At 45.4% G+C, this 18,415-nt stretch overlaps 1 protein-coding gene across 2 annotated transcripts; it reads right to left on the bottom strand.

The window, feature by feature from the left end:
- Positions 1 to 989: 989 nt before the first annotated feature.
- Positions 990 to 7,736, bottom strand: SSR2 (signal sequence receptor subunit 2). Of its 2 annotated transcripts, none has more exons than XM_065902245.1 (6): positions 7,637 to 7,736; positions 6,877 to 7,031; positions 5,813 to 5,911; positions 4,581 to 4,689; positions 2,683 to 2,760; positions 990 to 1,566 (listed from the first exon to the last, which is right to left on the bottom strand). In XM_065902245.1, the coding sequence occupies exons 1-6, from the start codon at positions 7,643 to 7,645 to the stop codon at positions 1,456 to 1,458; spliced, it is 561 nt and encodes a 186-aa protein (XP_065758317.1). In that variant the 5' UTR covers positions 7,646 to 7,736; the 3' UTR covers positions 990 to 1,455. The 2 variants fall into 2 exon arrangements, with proteins under 2 accessions (XP_065758317.1, XP_065758324.1); XM_065902252.1 differs by having other exon boundaries at positions 7,563 to 7,660.
- Between the last annotated feature and the right edge of the window lie 10,679 nt (positions 7,737 to 18,415).

Here is an 18,415-nt window from a genome sequence, read left to right as displayed (position 1 = left end):
GAAACGGTGGCAAGAACAAAGCGGGTGTTTGTTGGGTTTCTCTCCTGCCGGGGAGGCTGTTCTCGGACCACGGCATTCCTGGGTTGGACAGAGTCAGCTCAGAGTGGCTTCTCCCCACTGCTGCTGCAGCAAAACCAACTGCCTTTCCACAGGCTGTGCTTAGGTAACAACTCAGGGGGATCAGTTGCTTCTGCCTGGCCTGAGCTCAGAGCAGAGGCATTAAAATAAGCTCAAACTTGAGAAAAGCTAAATCTTAAACACATGAAGGGCTAGAATCAGGTATAATCCATAGCTTTTCAAGAATAGTCAGTGAAGGGACTTCCCTGGTCCAGTGGTTAAGAATATAGCTTGCAGTGCAAGGGACACAGGTTCAATCCCTGGTCGGGGAACTGAGATTCCACGAGGCAAAGCAACTAAGCCCACATTCCACAACCAACACTTGACACAAATAGTTTTTTAAAAATAATGAATTAAATTACCCTCAGAAGATCTCCTGGGGATAGGACAAGTGCAGACCATCTTCCCCCATCTTCCCTCCTCTACTGTGGAGAGGGGCTCACAAGCAAGGAAGATTTAGGGGAATATATGGTGACTGGCACAGAGATAAAGTGTCTGCCTGCCAATGCAGGAGCCAAGGGTTTGGTCCCTGGGTCGGGAAGATCCCCTGGAGAAGAAAGTGGCAATCTGCTCCAGTATTCTTGCCTGGAAACTTCCATGGACTGAGGAGCCTCGCAAGTTATAGTCCATGAGGTCGCAAAGAATTGGACATGACTGAGCATGTGGTGACTGGTGAAAACAGACAGGCAAACAAGGGGCAGAAGCAAAGATGTTCAAGAAGGGGGACGGGCAGAACACCTCTGGGGAACAGGACACACACTCCCTAGAGCAAGGAGGCCGGAGTTCAGCTCACTTGTCCAGGAGCCTGAGTAGTCAGGGCCTGCGTACCAACAGCAACCTGAGTTCATCCAGGTGATGGGAAAACAGACACGTCAGGGTGGCATTTGTTTTTATTAGAAAACCCCATTTGGTAAGAACTTTCCTAAGCCAGTACAGAGACTGGGTAGCCTCCAAGAGTCCCACAGCTCTCATCTTATCTTCCACCCTCTTTTGAGAGGGGTGGCGGGGGATGGGGTGGTGTCAGGCAGTCTCCGAAATGCCCTCTCCTGGACCCGAGAGTTCACATCGCCAGCAACATACCCCCGGCACCTCAGTGCTGCAGCACAGGGCCCCGAGGTCAAGACGGCTGCCGAAGGCATTCCTGTTTGTCCGGCTTCGTGATGGAACCGAAGAGGTGCTCATAGACTCCCAGGCCTGGTCCTTTGCTCTGGTTAGAGCAGGACAGGACCCAGGAGAAGATGGCCAAGGGCTAAAGGAGAAGACACTGCATTTGAGATACCCTTTGGAGTCTGGAAAGCACCTGGATATCTTGGGCAGGGAGGGCTGTGGAAGCCCCACTCAGTTCTTCTTGGTTTTGGGGGTGTCATATTTCCTCTTGCTGGAGTACCACAACAGCAGGGGGACGCCGATAGAAGGGAGGGTCATGACCCCGAAGGCTGCCCAGTCCAGCTGTGGAAGACAACAAAGGCCTTGCTTAGAAGCCTGGATTAGGGCGCAGGAGGGGACTAGGATGGAAGGGTCCAATGAGAAAAGGGAGCAGCCAGCCCAAATAAGCAGAGCGTCAGCAGGAAGGCTCCTCTCTGGCCACTCTGGACACAGAATGGCTCACTGAAGACCAACCTTTCGAGCTATGAAACCAGAGGCCTCACCTGACCCAATTCAATCTGGAAGAGAAGCTTCTCTCTTCCAGACAATTTGAGGAGGGAGATGTCCAGGTGTTGCCCTGACAGTCAAGCCGCCGGCAAACTAACTCCGGCCCACACCGCCAGCCTCTGTCTTCCATTCCTCTGCCTTACGTGCTGCCCTCCAGCCTTCCTAACCTACCTGCTATTCCTGGACTCCACCAGGCTTTTTCTCACTTCAGAGCTACTCCCTCCTCCTGGGGTGCCTCCCCTTCCTCACCTCCTCTTTAATTAGGGAAACCTCTCTCCCCCAGAGAATCCTCCCTGAATCTCAACACCAGGTGAGGTGTTCCCGCTGCATCTCCTCCTAGCCCTGTGTGTGACTGCCATCACAGCAGTCTTCCTCTGCTGAGGCCTCCATAAGCCCATAAGATCTTCAAAGGGAGGGACTGCCTCTTGTGCTGGTTTCTCCAAGCAAAGCACAGAACTGAGCACGTAATTTGGAACCTCATAATTATTCCCTGAAGGAATGAATAAATGAATCTCCTCATTCAGTACTATAGGCAAATCTTCAAAAAATTCTCTCCTGGACTAGAGTACAACAAAGTTCCCATTTAACCGCCCGATGCTCGGGGACTCTTTGAATCTAAGCAGATACTCTTTTCATCCTCGAATTAGACCCAGGACTCCAAGGTGGGGCTTTACTCAAGACTGAGCAGAGAAAAAGGGCAGGTTTTTTTGGTTCTGGCAATTGTGATCTCATTGCCAAAAATCTCTAGCCATGGTTAAATCACGATGTTTGATGGCTGTGTATACCAGACACCAAAAAACAGATATGACAAGAACCAACCAACTATACATATCTTCTAAGGAGGCCAAGAGGTCTCAGAACAAAAAGGGTGTTCTCCTCCCAGGGGAGTGATGAGAGGACTGCAAAGCTTACAAAATGGGGGGAGAATCTTCTATCAAACTCCCGCTGAGCCAGGATTCCTCCCTGTCCAGGTGCACTGGTAAAGCCGATCTGAAAAGGAGAAAAGAAGGCAAGTCTTCAGCTCTTTCTCATCTGGGAAAAGGGCAGTTTTTCAACCAACCCAGTTCTAAGCAAGAGTCTTAGTTCCCAAAGGCCCAAGAAACATCCAGATGAGGAAAAGTTTTTGAACTAGAGAAGATGGATGGTTCCTTCATGTGTTGTAAAGATGAGTAAATTAAGAGCCAGGAGACACATGATGAGCATTTACTAAATAAAAAGATAAAAAAAAAAGGTAGGGGAGGTATGCTGCTGTAATTAAAGCCAGATCATTCTACCTCAGCCTCAGACTCTGGAGAGAGTTGCTCACCACCACTGGCCCTTCTGCCCTGGCAATCATTTCCCATTCCTCAAGTGGAAACACTCTTCTGTAACTCACAAGCTGACATGAGGCTCCAGTGAAATAATGAGGATTCCGTAAAGTCTCAAGCCCTACCCAAATGTACATTACCAGGGGAGGGGCTGAGTCTGCCCCACATTCCTTCCTCTTGGAGAGCAGGCCAAGACTTGGGAGCACACGGCAAACAACTTTGTTCTAAAGTGGCAGCTGAGCCTTTAAGTTTGTGTCTTTTAACCCATCAAGGACCAGGTGGAACCAAAGAATCCCAGACGAGGTTCTTAAAGCACACAGGATGGAAGATGTGAAAACAACATAACCAGAATTGCAAGAATATAGTCCCACAGGCTCATTTAAAAAAGATAATTTGGAGAGTGCATTGAATGTTCGAGACTCTTGGATTTCTTATAGTTCTATGGTTGACTATGGTAAGTCCCTTCCCTACTGTGCACTAAGGAGCCTAAAGCCCATGTGTATTTATAATTCATGACCTAAGCTTTTTGAGGCCTGTGACAGTATCTTATTAATCTTCTTTGTATTTCCTATCATCTAGCACATTGTGGGGGCTCAATAAATGTCTGCTGACCTTTATATCAATCAAAAGACTGTTTACATTGGATTTCTACCCTATATGGGAAACAGAAAGAAATCTAAGACACAGACCCTTACTTCAAGGAGTTTATAATTAAACTGGGAGGTGGGGGTGAGGGAAAAGATCTAGATATAAGAAAGAGAACTACTGAAGATAGTCAAGAATTAAATGTGCAAGTGGCATGGATTTTAAGAGCTACAGAAGTTTTGATGCAGTCAATGAATATTTAGTGAAAGAATGAGTAGGAAAGAGCAATATGAATTGTAAAAGCAGGAGACAGAATCAAGGAGATGCAGTTCGGAACTGGGTCTTGAGAAGGTGTCACATAATGAAGTGGAGGAGAGAGAGTACTTCAAACAGAGAACAAAGGCAGAGTGGAAGGAAGGAGCACTGAGACAGAGGAGGCGCTGGCCTCATTAGGACAGAGGATCCTGGTGGGTAGAGAACTGAAGGGAGAGGCAGAACACAGCAAAACTATTGGAGGGTGTGCAAGGAAAAGCGTGGCCTTGATGCGAGAAGCAGGAGCATTCTAAGCAAGGGAAAGACACAGACACAGCGGAGACTGGGAATCATCTGGCGGCAGTGTAGAAGGTGGGTCAGATAGGCAAGGATGGTAAAAAACCAGGTAGCACATGACACTGTACAGAACAAAAGTGAGGCAGAAGGAAGGGAATCAGACAGCACTCCCCTCCTGTTCATTTCGACTGCTTGATTTTGAGACTTTATAACATAATTTGAAATATGCTCCTTCCTACAACAATATCGCAAGTTTTTGGTCCTTCTTACCTTCCCCAGAATTTAGCACCTGCTCTGGAGATTTTCTGCACGAGATTTCAAAGGAAGGCAGAGCTGAGCCCCAGCCAGCCAAGTGTTTGGGGGACTCACCACAACAGGCCCACCCTCCTGGGCCAGGTATGTAACGGTTGCCGAGGTGAAGTTGAAATAACCAGCCTTGAGAGGGCGCAGGACCACAGTGTGGGAGACGTTGCTAGCACTGACTCAAGGGTTAAGGAGGGAAAAAGATGAAGCTACAGTTGTAACAAACTTTCAACTTAGGGACTAAATGTACCATTCACAAAAAGACTTGCTCATACATATAATATTTCATATCTAAGATACTCTGCAAAAATAATAAACACAGGCTTTTAATCTAAGCCTAAAGTGGGTGGTATTATATGATATCTTTTTAATCAAGTTTTAAGAGGTCTATGACATACTCAATATTGAAATATTATAAAACAATACAGTTTATAGATGAAAAATTAGTCACTTAAGGTTACAGAAAACCTTTCTCTGCCTATAACTGAAGGAAATTCTTGAAAATACAAAACAAAAACAAAAACAAAATACAAAGAGAACACTTACCCTTGTCAGAAAATCTAAATACACTTTAACTCACAAGGGAAAAAAGTAATCTAAATCAAAACACTCAGGAAGGAACTTCCCTGATGGCCCAGTGGTTAAGAATCTGCCTGCTAATGCAGGGGACACGGGTTTGACCCCTGGTCTGGGAAGATTCTGCATGCCGCAGAGCAACTAAGCCTGTGTGCCACAACTACTGAATCCGGATCTCCCTAGAGCCTGTGCTCCACAAGAGAAGCCACTGCAATGAGAAGCCCATGCGCCACAACAAGAGTGGCCCCCACTTGCCACAACTAGGGAAAGCCTGCATACAGAAACAAAGACCCAGTGTAGCCAAAAATAAGTAAATAAACAATACATTTTAAAAACACTCAAGAAATTACCAGTCGATCCAAATAAGGGGTTCATTGAATAAGAAGAGCCTTTAAACAGGTCACCCAGGTCTTCCACACTAGCATCCCACAGAATTTCTTTTAAAAGCACCTTAAAGATCATCAACCAGCCACAAACATCTGCCTACATTCTCCTAATACAGAATGTTTTAGGGCTCTATAACCTAAACTTCAGGAACCTCCTTCCTCAGGCCCACCCTAAATCATGCACACTCAATTCTCACTAGTCTCTCTTGCCACATCTTACCCAAAGAGGTGGCAAGAAAGGCCATATACACTTAGACTGATGTGACCCTACTGCTTTGCTGGCAGTATCCCTCCCAACATCCCATTAGCCTTCATCAGCCAGTGTCAAGAGGATACGGAGCAATCCGGTCCCATTTGACGTTGAGCATTCCAGAGACAATGCCAAAGTCTTCTGGAGGGAAGGAATCATCAGATAATTCCACATCTAATGCAGCACTAGAGAATGGAGGAAACAAAGGTTAGTAAGTAGTGGTTATAAAATTAAAGCAGTTAGCAATCAAACCTGTCTGCCTGTCCTAAAAAATCAGAACTACAAAGGACAGATATGAGTCACATAGTTACACTGAAGAATCTCACTCAAGGCCTGGATTCTGGGCACCAAAATAAAATACTCGAAATATCGAGGAATGAATGGGCCTGAATCCATTTTTGCCCTAGTTTTTTCTCACGTGTGTGTGTGTGTGTGTGTGTGTGTGTGTGTATAAGGAGGGGAAGAGGAGCAAGATGCATATGGAAAAGAAAATTAAAGGGAATAAAGTAAAAGAGAGGACTTTCCTGGTGGTCCAGGGGATGCAGTAATGAAAATCCTGCAGGTCATATCTAAGGCTGGACACGAAGCCAAATAAATAAACAAAAAGGAACTTCTCTGGCAGTCCAGTGGTTACGACTCTGTGCTTCCAATATGGAACACTCAGGTTTGATCCCTGCTCAAGGAACTAAGATTCCACATGCCCCACAGTGTGGCAAAAAAAAAAGAAAAAAAAAAAAAAAAAAAAAAACACAACCCCAAACCCAACCAAACAAAATAAAAGGTCTACTTTTTTAAAACAGTGAAAGATAACAAAAATGCCAATCTAAGAAAGGAAGCTGAAACTAAATCCCTAAGGTAACAAAGGATCATACATTTTCTGCCTTTTCATTTTCTTCTGTTTCACCACAATTCTTGCTTCTTCCCCACCCTGAAACTCTATCACGTCAAAAAAAGTGGAAGATGGTTTCTTGTAGCTTAGATAATATGTCCTCCTCTTCCAAAAGCAGATCCAGCAGTATATTCATTCATTCACTCATGATATCTGCTGCTGAAAATCTCCCAAAGATAAATCACTGCTGGTGTCTGTTCCCAGCTAGGAAACTGAAGAAACCTGGAAAGGGCCCAACCTATAGTTCCAGTGCCTCCTTACCTCGAGCCAACATTGTAAATGTTGTACTGTAAGGTCAGGTCTCGCCCCTCCACAGCGTATCTGTTCAGCAGTGATTTGGAGGCCAAAAGCCTGGCTCCTTCCTCTGCTTGAGTGACAGCAAATAGAGCCAACACCGCGAAGGCCAGCAGCCTCATCTTTGGGGAAAAAAGCAAAGCGAGCAGTCAATCCAAGCACGAAAACCACCAAAAGCTTCCTGACAGCTCTTTCTTTCAAATTCTGTCAAAGCTCTTTTGAGTTTGTCAAAGCGGCAGCCCCTTCCAACACAGCGGTCTCTAAGCCACCTGGGCCCTGAATGCTCCCTAACTGGCAGGATCTTCTGAGAGGACTCCACGTCCCCGCGCTCTTTGGGCTGCCGGATTCGGCCGATCTCGGACCCACAGCAGCCTCTAGCTTTCCTTCACGCAGAAGCACCCCACGGTTGCTACCTTCCCTCTGGCCTCCTCCACCAGCTCCCCTGGGATTCCACGGCGCGCTCGCGGGGTTCCCCCCCCCCCCCACGCTCTTGCATCCCACCCTCCAGCCTTTCCCCGGGATCCCATTCGTCCTCGCCTTCCACATCCCTTTGTGGGGCCCTCCGTGGCCCCAGTCCCCTCCCCCATTCTTGCCAAGATTACACGTCCTCCCGCCAGCATGCCCTCTCTCCTCCCTGACGTCCCGGAGCTAACTTTGAGCCGCTGGGTGTAGTGCGGGCACAAGATTCCCCCGCTCCCACTCGCGACCCCAGTGCCTCGGGACTCACTCTGCACATCCCCCAAAGCCTTTCGGGGACCGTCAAAACCGGAAGAGAGCGTCAGCACCCGAAAGACCGGAAATAAGCTCTGGCCGGAAGCTTGGTTGCTCTGCCCGATGCCTACTGGGAGTTGTAGTTCTTAGACAAGCCCCTCCTTTCCCTTTGCAGTGCCCGCTGGCCTCTGGGATGCGACCGCTCCTAGAAAAGAGTTGTCTGTGTACCCTCGCTCTCTCCCCGCCCCCCTTTCATTTCTTTCTTTCTCGCTTTTATCATTCTGCCCTCCAGAATGACTTTTCAATCTGACTTGCCGTTACTGTGGACACCCAGCACCTGACTAAGTGTTTTGTGGAACTGACAAATCTAGAGATTAGGGTCATCTGTCTAAAATCTATCTATGGAGTGTACTGTCGAACTGGGAATTACAGAAAAGCTATTTCTCTTGGGGCTACCACCGTTCTTTGTATTTCCAGTCGAGAAATTTGATCAGCCCATATATCAAATAAGTCATCAAGCCTTGAACTTCCCTAAAGCCCTTTGAAGGGGATTTCAAAGGGCTCTGTAGGAACCTGGACTGTTAGGTCGGTGAATTAAGACAAATTGGAAGTGGTCAAACAGGAGACTGCAAGAGTGAACACTGACATTTTAGGAATTAACGTACTAAAATGGACGGGAATAGGAGAATTTAATTCAGATGACCATTATATATACTACTGTGGACAAGAATCCCTTAGAAGAAATGAAGTAGCCCTCATAGTCAACAAAAGAGTCTGAAGTGCAGTTAAGTACTTGAGTGTAAGCTCAAAAACGACAGAATGATCTATGTTCATTTCCAAGGCAAATCACTCAATATCAGTAATCCAAGTCTATGCCCCAACCACTAATGCTGAAGAAGCTGAAGCTGAATGGTTCTATGATGACCTACAAGACCTTCTAGAATTAACATCCAAAAAAGATGTCCTTTTCATCATACAGTACTAAAATGCAAAAGTAGGAAATCAGTAAATTCCTGGAGTAACACGCAAATTTGGCCTTGGAGTACAAAATGAAGCAGGGCAAAGGTTAACAGAGTTTTGCCAAGAGAACGCACTGGTCACAGTAAACAGCCCCTTCCCACAACACAAGAGACGACTCTACACATGGACGTCACCAGATAATCAATACTGAAATCAGATTGATTATATTCTTTGCAGCCGAAGATGGAGAAGCTCTATACAGTCAGCAAAAACAAGACTGGGAGAGGAATGTGGCTCAGATCATGAACTCCTTATTGCTAAATTCATACTTAAATTGAAGAAAGTGGGGAAAATCACTAAACCATTCAGGTATGATCTGTATCAAATCCCTTATGATTATACAGTGGAAATGACAAATAGATTCAAGGGATTAGATCTGATTGACAGAGTGCCTGAAGAACTATGGGCTGAGGTTTCTAACATTGTACAGGAGGCAGTGATCAAAACCATCCCCAAGAAAAAGAGCTCCAGGAGTTGGTAACGGACAGGGAAGCATGGCATGCGGTAGTTCATGAGGTTGCAAAGACACAACAGAGCGACTAAACTGAACTGAAATCTCCTGAAAGTAGATCCTTTCGTCTTTCCTACTGTAACTGCTTTAGTTTATACGCGTTGCTGTTGCTATTTTTTCATTGCAATAGTTTCACTTTCTTGAGTCTTTCTCTGCATGTTTCAGTCAGTTAGTAGACAAACTTCCCCAAACAGCATTTTGACTCTATGTTCAGAGGATGGATAGTGAAGTTAGGTAATTTTGAATTCATGACTTCAAATCTCTGTTCTGTCACTTAAGAGTTTAGGTAACCTTGAGGCAAGTGCTAACTTCTATAAGCCTTGGTTTCCAAGTCTGTGAAATGAGATAATTATAGTACTCTCAAAGTGCTGGTGGATAAAATAGGATGATGTATGTAAAACTCTTAGAATATTGTCTGGCACATGTGTGTGCTCCATAAATGGTAACTATCAGTATTGCTATTATACATCTCCATTGCAGCGTGAGTTCATTCAGTATGCAATTATCGGGCACATAATTTGTGCCTGGCACTGTTCTAGGTACTGAGGATACAGTCATGAACAGAACAGGTAAGGTTTCTACTTTCTAGGGGCTTAACATTCTTGTAGACGAATACACATCACCTGTATTTGTTTTAGTAGCCCCTCCATTCACCATTTCCCAGACTAGAGCTCCTTGAGGACAGGTGGTCTGTTTCCCATTGCTTTGTGTCATACCTCAGCACACAGGATGTACTTCAAGAATGACTTAACAACAAATTCTCTACACACAACCTCCTACTTCCTTTGTGTGTGGCTTCCCTCAAAAAATTCTCTGTTGCCTCTCTTTTCTATTCAAACCCAAGTCCTTCTTCAGGGCCTCGCCCTAGTCTCATCCCCTCTGGGAAGCTTTCCTTGGCTTTGCCAGGCTGCATTGCTCTTTTACAGCACCACAGTGACTTCTTGTAGGTTTTTGTTTCCTTATTGTTTCTGATCTGGAACGTTCACCTTCATGATTAGGTGCAATTTGTCTAATAAACACTTATCCAAAGGTCCTGCAGCGATGCTGAACGCACGGAGGTGCTCAAGAAATATCTGCTGATTGGAGGAATCTTCATCATTTCTGTTTACAGTCTCCCTATTGAAATCTATTCTGACTAGAGGAGAGGTTTTGAGAGTCGATTGCTGGGAATTCCCTGGCATCCCAGTGGTTAGGACTCCATGCTTCCACTGGAGGGGACCCAGATTCGACCCACACAGTATGGCCAAAAGAGAGAGAGAGTCAGTTGCTAAGGGAGATGTTTCTGTTGAAAGACTTCCAAAAGAATACAATTTTTTCTTGCCATCCTCATGGGGACCCCAAACCAAGAGCTTGAGTAGAACTTTGTTAGATGTTCAGGGAACTGTGTGCTAGGAACAGAGGAGTGCAGAGCCAGTGTCAGGCTACCTAGGGTGCTTACTATGCCCCCAGGATGGTGTCACTGACTTTATGTCCTGTTTCTTGGTGTTTAAGACAGAGCCCAAGCCGCCCACTGACTTCTCTTTTGGGATCTGCAACAAGAGGGCCACCAAGAGAATGTGTGACCAAGCTGAGAAGGAAGTGGTGAACCGCTTTCCAGCTGGTAGCTAGGCAAGCACTCAGAAATAGAGCCTTGCTGTCAAACCTAGGGGCCTGCAATGGGGATAAAGTTAGCTGGAAGGGAACTCTGTAAGTGGTAATGGAGTGAATATGAAACACGCCAGTTTTCAAGAAATATCCAGAATCAAAGTTGTTACAGTAAATTTGCAGCAATCTTTTTTTTTTTTTACTTTTACATTCTTTTTTGACTGTAATAAATTCACATAATATGAAGTTTACCATTTTAACCATTTACATGTACATTTACATTCACATTACTGTACAGCCATCACCACCATCCATCCCCAGAAATTTTCATCTTCCCAAACTGAAACTCCATACCCATTCAATACTAACTCCCGGGGCTTCCCTGGTGGTCCAGTGGTTAAGACTCCACATTGCAATGCAGGGGACATGGGTTCGATCCCTGGTTGGGTAGTTAAGATCCCACATATCACAAAGCAGCTAAGCCCCATGCCACAACTACTGAAGCTCAAATGCCTAGAACGCGTGCTCTGCAACAAGATGAGCCCACACACCACAGCTAGAGAGTAGACCCTGCTCTCCACAACTAGAGAAAAACCTGCACGTAGCGATGAAGACCCAATGTAGGCAAAAGCAAATAACTCAATACTAACTCCCTTTCTCCTGTCCCCGGCCCCTGGCAATTACTGTTCTTCTTTCTGTCTCTATGAATTTGACTAGTCTGGGTACCCCATGTAAATGGAATCATTTTTTTTAAAAATCATTTTTAATTTACACAAATATTACAGGTGTATATTCTTATTTTTTAAAAATCAAACAATAATGAAATAGTGGGTATAAAAATAGTGGATATAAATATTCAGGATGCAAACTCAGATGTTTAAGACTTGTTAACTTCCTTAGTTTTCTACAATCAAACCCAATTTCTTCTTCCAGCCCCTGTTCCATTAGGTAGCAAGGACTTAAATCTTTGTTCCTGCAGGGACTACCCAGCCATTCTCTCCAGAGGTGCCTCTAATTTTCTAGAGGGCTCCCGATGTGCTACAGGCATGGAGAGAGGGGATCAAATACTTCTGGTGTTTGGTCATCAGCACTTGTCCTCTTTGGCATACACTGAGACTTCCCGAGCCCGTCTGTTTCGGGTGTGAGCTCACACAGGGCACAGGTCATCCCCCTCTGGCTTATCCCTGACCTCCACAGGCACAGTTCTCCTCTCTCTCCCTCTTCCTTTTCCTCCCTCTGCTTTTTTCTTTTTCTTTTTGGCCACACCACTCACCTCGCAGGATCCTATTTCTCTGCCCAGGGACTGAACCCAGGCCCCAGCAGTGAAAAACTCCGAGTCCTAACCACTGGACCACCGGGGAATTCCCTCCCTCCCTCTGTGTTTCATGCCTCTCTGGAGCTATACGGAGCTCAGCTGGGCTCTCTCTGGCCCTTCACTTGCTACTCAGTCACTCCTCAGTTCCACAAACCAGGCTGAGACCTGGGGTGAGCAGAAATCTCAGAGTGGCCCAGACCCACTCTCTGGGCACAATGTGTATTTTGGGGAGTAAGTGCAAGATTCCTCTTACTCTTGGACTCACCAGCTTATCTGGGTTTTTTCCTTTGCCATCCTCTCCAAATTCTAGATTGTGTAAATTCAGAGCCTGCAGAGACTCAGAGCTCTTCTGAGGGACTTAGCCACAGATGTCTAAGACCCCCTCTGTCCTGTTCTCTCTTTCTTGTCTTCCTCCACAGTCTGAATGAACTCATTCTAGATGAGATCAGTTGGGTGAGGGGGTAGAAGTGATGAAAAACTGGTTCTAACTCCTGTAGTATTTCCTCAACAAAAATTTCCTGATCATTCTCCAGAGTGCCAGGCACTTTTCTGGGCAACAGCAGTGGACAAAACAGACAAAAACTCTGCCTGTTTCTCCAAAGAGACAGAATAATAATAATAGTAATAAGTCACACAGAATGCCATGCCTTTCTTGTTAATGAGTCACTGTCCAATAGAACTTTTGGTGAAAATGGAAGTGTTCTATGATAGCTCCACTGTCCAATATGTTAGCCACAGTCACGTGTGGCTATGGAACACTTGAAATCCAGACTGGAGAACTGAATTTTTTAGCTTTATTTCATTTTAAATATTTTTATTTTTTTTACAATGATGACTTTATTATTGTCACATCATTATTATTATTGGCTACACTGGGTCTTTTTGGACGAGCGGGGGCTTCTCTAGTTGGAGTGTGCAGGCCACGTTGCCCCATGGCATGTGGGATCTTAGTTCCCCAACCGGGGATCGAACCCATGTCCCCTGCATTAGAAGGAGGATTCTTAACCACCGGACCATCAGGGAAGTCTCCATTTTAACTAATTTCAACTAAAGTGTGAAACAGTCACATGTGGTTAGTATATTAGAAGCACAGTTCTTATATACTGACATCTCTCTGAACTTTGGCTTTGAAATCCAAAAGGCCAGGGTTTTGACTCTTAGCAAACCTTTTCTCTGCTTTTCTTCTGAAACTTCTCCCCATCACTGGGGAGTCCACTGACTGCCTGAACCCAGGGAAGATGCCTTACTTGTGGTGGATGCTCCTGGTGCACACAGCACAGAGTGCTCCCCTTCCTGCCCCCCTGGCTCCCAGTTCATCAAGAGGGAAGGAAACAGGACTTCCTTAGGAGGGCTGAAGAGAGCCAACAGGAGAGCTCGGTATGAAGGATTCCTGTTTCCCCTTAGCCCCTTCACCCTTTTATTCCCCGCTACCCTCATCTCTAGGAATGAGGAGCTATTTTAGCATCAAAGCAGATCACTCTTGTGCTCTGAGAGATGGTCTCTATGAGCAAGAGAGCAGCTTGTTGTTTGGTTGGTTTACAGATGCCACATTCCAAAAAAGACATGGCTTGGCTCACTGTGGAAAATTCCTAAAGAGATGGGAATACCAGACTACCTTACCTGCCTCCTGAGAAGTCTGTGTGCAGGTCAAGAAGCAACAGTTAGAACTAGACATAGAACAATGGACTGGTTCCAAATTGGGACAGGAGTACATCAAGGTTGTATATTATCACACTGCTTATTTAACTTATATGCAGAGTACATCATGCAGAATGCCAGGCTGGATGAAGCACAAACTGGAATCAACATTGCCGGGAGAAATGTCAATAACCTCAGATATGCAGATGATACCACTCTTATGGCAGAAAGCAAAGAGGAACTGACGAGCTTCTTGATGAAAGTGAAAGATCTGGCTTGAAACTCAACATTCAAAAAACTAAGATCATGGCATCCAGTCCCATGCCCTGGAGGAGGCAACCCACCCCAGTATTCTTGCCTGGAGAATCCCATGGACAGAGGAGCCTGGCGGGCTACAGTCCATGGGGTCACAAAAGAGTCAGACGTGACTTGGCGGCTAATCAACAACGTACCTTTCACTTAAGATTTACCAGCTGCTAACATTTTCTCCATTTGTTTTCTCTCTCTACATATAAATTAACATATGTGTGCATACACATATGTTATACATTCACATATACATTTTTTTAACCATTCAAGAGTCAGTTGCATATCATGACACTCCATCCCAGTGTACGTTAGCTTGTATCTCCCAAGAGCAGGAATATTCTTTTCCATAAACCCAGTGAACCCAAACAGGTTTGACACTGATAACACACTATTTTCAGGTTTAGAATCCATATTCAGTTTTTGCCAAAATGCTCTTTAAGACAAAAAAAGAAATCTAGGATCCTATCAACAATCAACTTTGCAGCATTGCTTTTAATCAATAAATGTGTGCCAATTCAACGAAATGAGTTTCTCCCAGGGAGAGTTGTGCACAGAGAAGAGAAATGCACGAAAGATAGAGCATTGAGAGATAAGATAAATGCCTTCAGAGACTGAGAGGATGGCAGGAGAAAAAGGAGAGAAGGCTCAGTCAGAGCGCAGGCTCTTGAAACAGACATTGAAGGGTCTCCTACTGAGTCCTTGGATCCTTGAAGATCTCAGACAGGCCTGGCCACCCAAAGTGGGTCATAGAGTATTCTACTCCAGGCCAAATTTCTCTCTAGCACATGCAGATTCCAAGGTAGATTCTGGGATCTATGTCTTCCATGTCTTGATGCCCTTTGGGGTTTGGTCCCACTTTTTAGGATTTGGTCAGTATTTTTTTCTTATTTCTTTCTTTATTTTCTTTGGATCTTTGTTGCTGTGCCTGGGTTTTCTTTAGTTGCAGGGAACAGGGGCTACTCTCTATTTGAGGCACACGGGCTTCTCTTTGTGGTGGCCTCTCCCGTTTTGGAGCATGGGCTGTAGGTGCATGGGCTTCAGTAGCTTAAGCTCCTGGCCTCTAAAGTATGGTCTTGGTAGTTTTGGCGCACAGGCTTAGTTGGCCCACGGCATGTGGAATTTTCCCAGGCAAGGGATGGAACCTATGTCCCCTGCATTGGCGGCGGATTCTTCCCCACTAGACTACCACAGGAAGTGTGGGAAGTCCACAGCGTTTCTTCTTAAGCTCATCTTCTTACTTGGAGCCCTGGTGGGGGCTGGGGGAAGGGGGATGAGCAAATACAGCCTCTTCTTGCTGAGAGTGAAGCAGAAGGAAAGGTGTGTATGTGTGCGTGTGTGCATGTGCACCCTCTCAACATCCCTCAGAGGAGCCCTCCTTGAACCCGTGAGCCTGGAACCCCAGCCTTCTATTGCTATGACAACTGCTTCTATGAGGACATAGGGAGTATAGAATTGAGTGTGGGGTTACAGAGGGAACACACCAGAGTCTCAATGCATTAGTGATCTTAGAACTGTATGATAATGAAGAAGAGAGATAATATGTCTCTGCCTTCGAATCTCGAAGTAGGGGGGCAGGATGGGACACAGCAGGTGCAAGGGCAGGGTGACTCCTGAAGTTCTGCCTTGTGTGAGCAGTTCCACTTCTAAATAACCTCTCCTCTTCTTCCCCTTAGGTGGTTAAAGAAGCTTGGGGATCCCCAGGGGTAGAAAACCCCTCCTTTAACACCATTGATATATCCTTTACACCCAGCCACAGCTTCACTGATGACCTAGGCTATCAAGGGAGCCAGGACCTGACCAGCGTGAGTACCCCTCCTCTGGGGTCTCCCACCCCTTGCTCTACCACCGTATGGGCATCTTAGGCCACTGACCTCCCCTTTGATGTTCTGTGGCCACCTTCCATATCTTGTCTATGTCCTTCCAATTCACATTTTTACTAAACATGGCTCAAATTGACTCCTTCCAGGAAAAAATACCAACAGTAATAGTAGTCTCAGCATATATCCATTGAATACTTACAACATGCCATTTTATGAGAATTTATCTGTCATTTAAACTTCATAAGAACCCTGTATGGTCAATACTATTACTATTCCCATTTTTCAGATGAAGAAATGGAGACAAAGGTAAGTTAAGTAACTCTCCCAAGATTGCCTAAAAGATGCTAGAGTTTGAGCTCAGTTTGTTTGACTCAGGATCTCATACACAAAACTGCCTCCTAGCTAGCTGCTCCATTTTTATGAGTGTCCTCCATTGTACCCTCTCAACATTTATATGCTGTTGAACACACTTGATATATGAACTTACTTGCTTGTTTATTTGGGGGAGGGTTTAAATGCTAGCTGTAATTTTGTTATTGAGCTATAATTGACACACAATACAACTATACATATTTAAAATGTACAACTTGATGTTTTGGCAATGTATATACTTGCAAAACCATCACCACAATCAAGATAATAAACAGATCCATCACCTTCAAATAGGAACTGCCTGGATTTCTAGAACAGATATATTAGAGGGTTATTACCTAACTTCTAAAGGGATTCTTTAACCAAAGTATTTGAATCCTTTTTAAAATAATGAGCTCCCATCTGATGCGCTTAGAGTATGCCTGTGTATCCTTTGCTGATCCTGCCTTGTAATTTCTCTTTGGTCATTTTAAGGGCATGTCTCCCCTGGGCAGGGCAGTCTAAAGCTGTGCTTCCCATGCTGTACTCACAAGCAGGTGGGTGCTTGGCTTAATCTTTCCCTCTGATCTCAGTCCTTCTCTGCCTCACTTCCCCCCCTTAGACTCGAAGTCCCATATGTAATGGGATGGGTCAGTGGAGAGCACACTTCATTCCTTGCTCTCGGATTCTTCAAGGAAGAAGACCCCAGCCTTGTTCCAGGCAAGAGACAGAAGCGGAATAAGATTGCCATTCTCCGGATGAGGAGAAATAAGGTGAGGGAGGAAGATGAGAATGACAAGGAGGATGAAGAGGACGAGGCCAGGCGCTCTCCTAGGGTGAGACGGAAGCAACACGCATACTCAAAGGCCCGCCAACCTAAGCAAAAGGAGATTTCAGGTGTCTTGGAAAATAACTTGAGCACGGCCGCCTCCAATACCAAGTCATCTCCCTGGAGTATGATGGAGTTCCGGCAATACTTGTGTATGTGCTGCCAAACTCAGCAGAAGTTAGTGGAGGAGAACAAAGCATCAGATTCTAAAGAAAGAAGAAACCCCAATGAAAAGGAGAAAGGAGGCGCAGTTTCTGTTAATGAGCAAGGGAGGGAACAGGCTCCTGAAGGAGCTCCAGGGGAAGTTCAGGGCAAAAGCCAGAACAGAGAGTGTAATCCTTCAACTTATAAATAAAGCACATTTTATTTTTATGGATGGTATGTAGGAACCTGATTGATGATCACAGGTTTTCATCTTTCTCAGTTATTTTTGTAGATGTATCCACTTTCTTCCTCCAGCTCCTCCCCTTTCATCTCTCTGAACATCTTCTCATCCTTTCTAATACTATATGCATTTCCATCTCTAAGACGTGGGGCTAGTGCATGGGTGGGTGAGACTTGGAGAGGGGTCAGGAGGCTTCTGAAACCCTTGAGGCCTGCACCTCCAAGAAGGTGAAGAACAATCTGAAGAGAAGGGTCTTGAGGTAACTGATGAGGGAGGCTTCAAGGCCTAGCTTTCCAGGTTTGAACTCCAGACTTGTCTCATTTTCTCCCTCCTAAGTCTCAGCTCTATATAGCAAAACTTTTGAGCTTCTGATTGTAGCAAATAAGAAGACCAGAAAAAAACTGCCCGAAGGGATTCTCGAAGCCATTTTCAAGATTGCTATCATGGCAACACAGTTTAAGACTAGCTCCCAAATTTATATTGCCATCTCACTTTTCATTCCTTAGCTTGAGTAAAGGAGGAAAAAAAGGGGCCCTTTCCCTCCAGGATCTATCTTCGCCCTTCCCCACATATTCACTAATCACTCAGAAGGAATCTTAGAAATCAGGAAAATATCTCAGGGCAGATTCCCTAGAAGCTGAGCCTGAGATGGAGGTTCTCGTGCAAGGGTTTTATTGAGAGAATGCTCTCAGGAGAAGGAAGGTGGATGGGGGAAGTGGATTAGGGCGGGGCAGAAAGCTAGGCAGGGTTTGTTAAGAGTTAACAGTTAAGTCTGTGTCCACCTGATCCCAAGGAGCTCTGAAGTGGGAGTTACATCTCAAAACTGGTCACACTTTTGAGGCAGAGGGCTGGCCTTTTGTAAGCCTATGTCAGTCAGTCACTGAGGGCTGCTCGAGGTTCCCCAGTGAGGTAGGCTCCCTGCTGACTGAAGGCAGTTCTTTGGTGAAGGACTGTGAGCTGTTAGCCATCAACTCCACAGCAGCTGGAAATGGGTGGGTGGCCCCATAAAGGAAATCTGGGCAGTGTAATTCTG

This window comes from Muntiacus reevesi, chromosome 1 (assembly GCF_963930625.1).
Source record: "Muntiacus reevesi chromosome 1, mMunRee1.1, whole genome shotgun sequence".
Classification (NCBI taxonomy): domain Eukaryota; kingdom Metazoa; phylum Chordata; class Mammalia; order Artiodactyla; family Cervidae; genus Muntiacus; species Muntiacus reevesi.
This window is presented reverse-complemented; position numbering and strand designations above follow the sequence as displayed.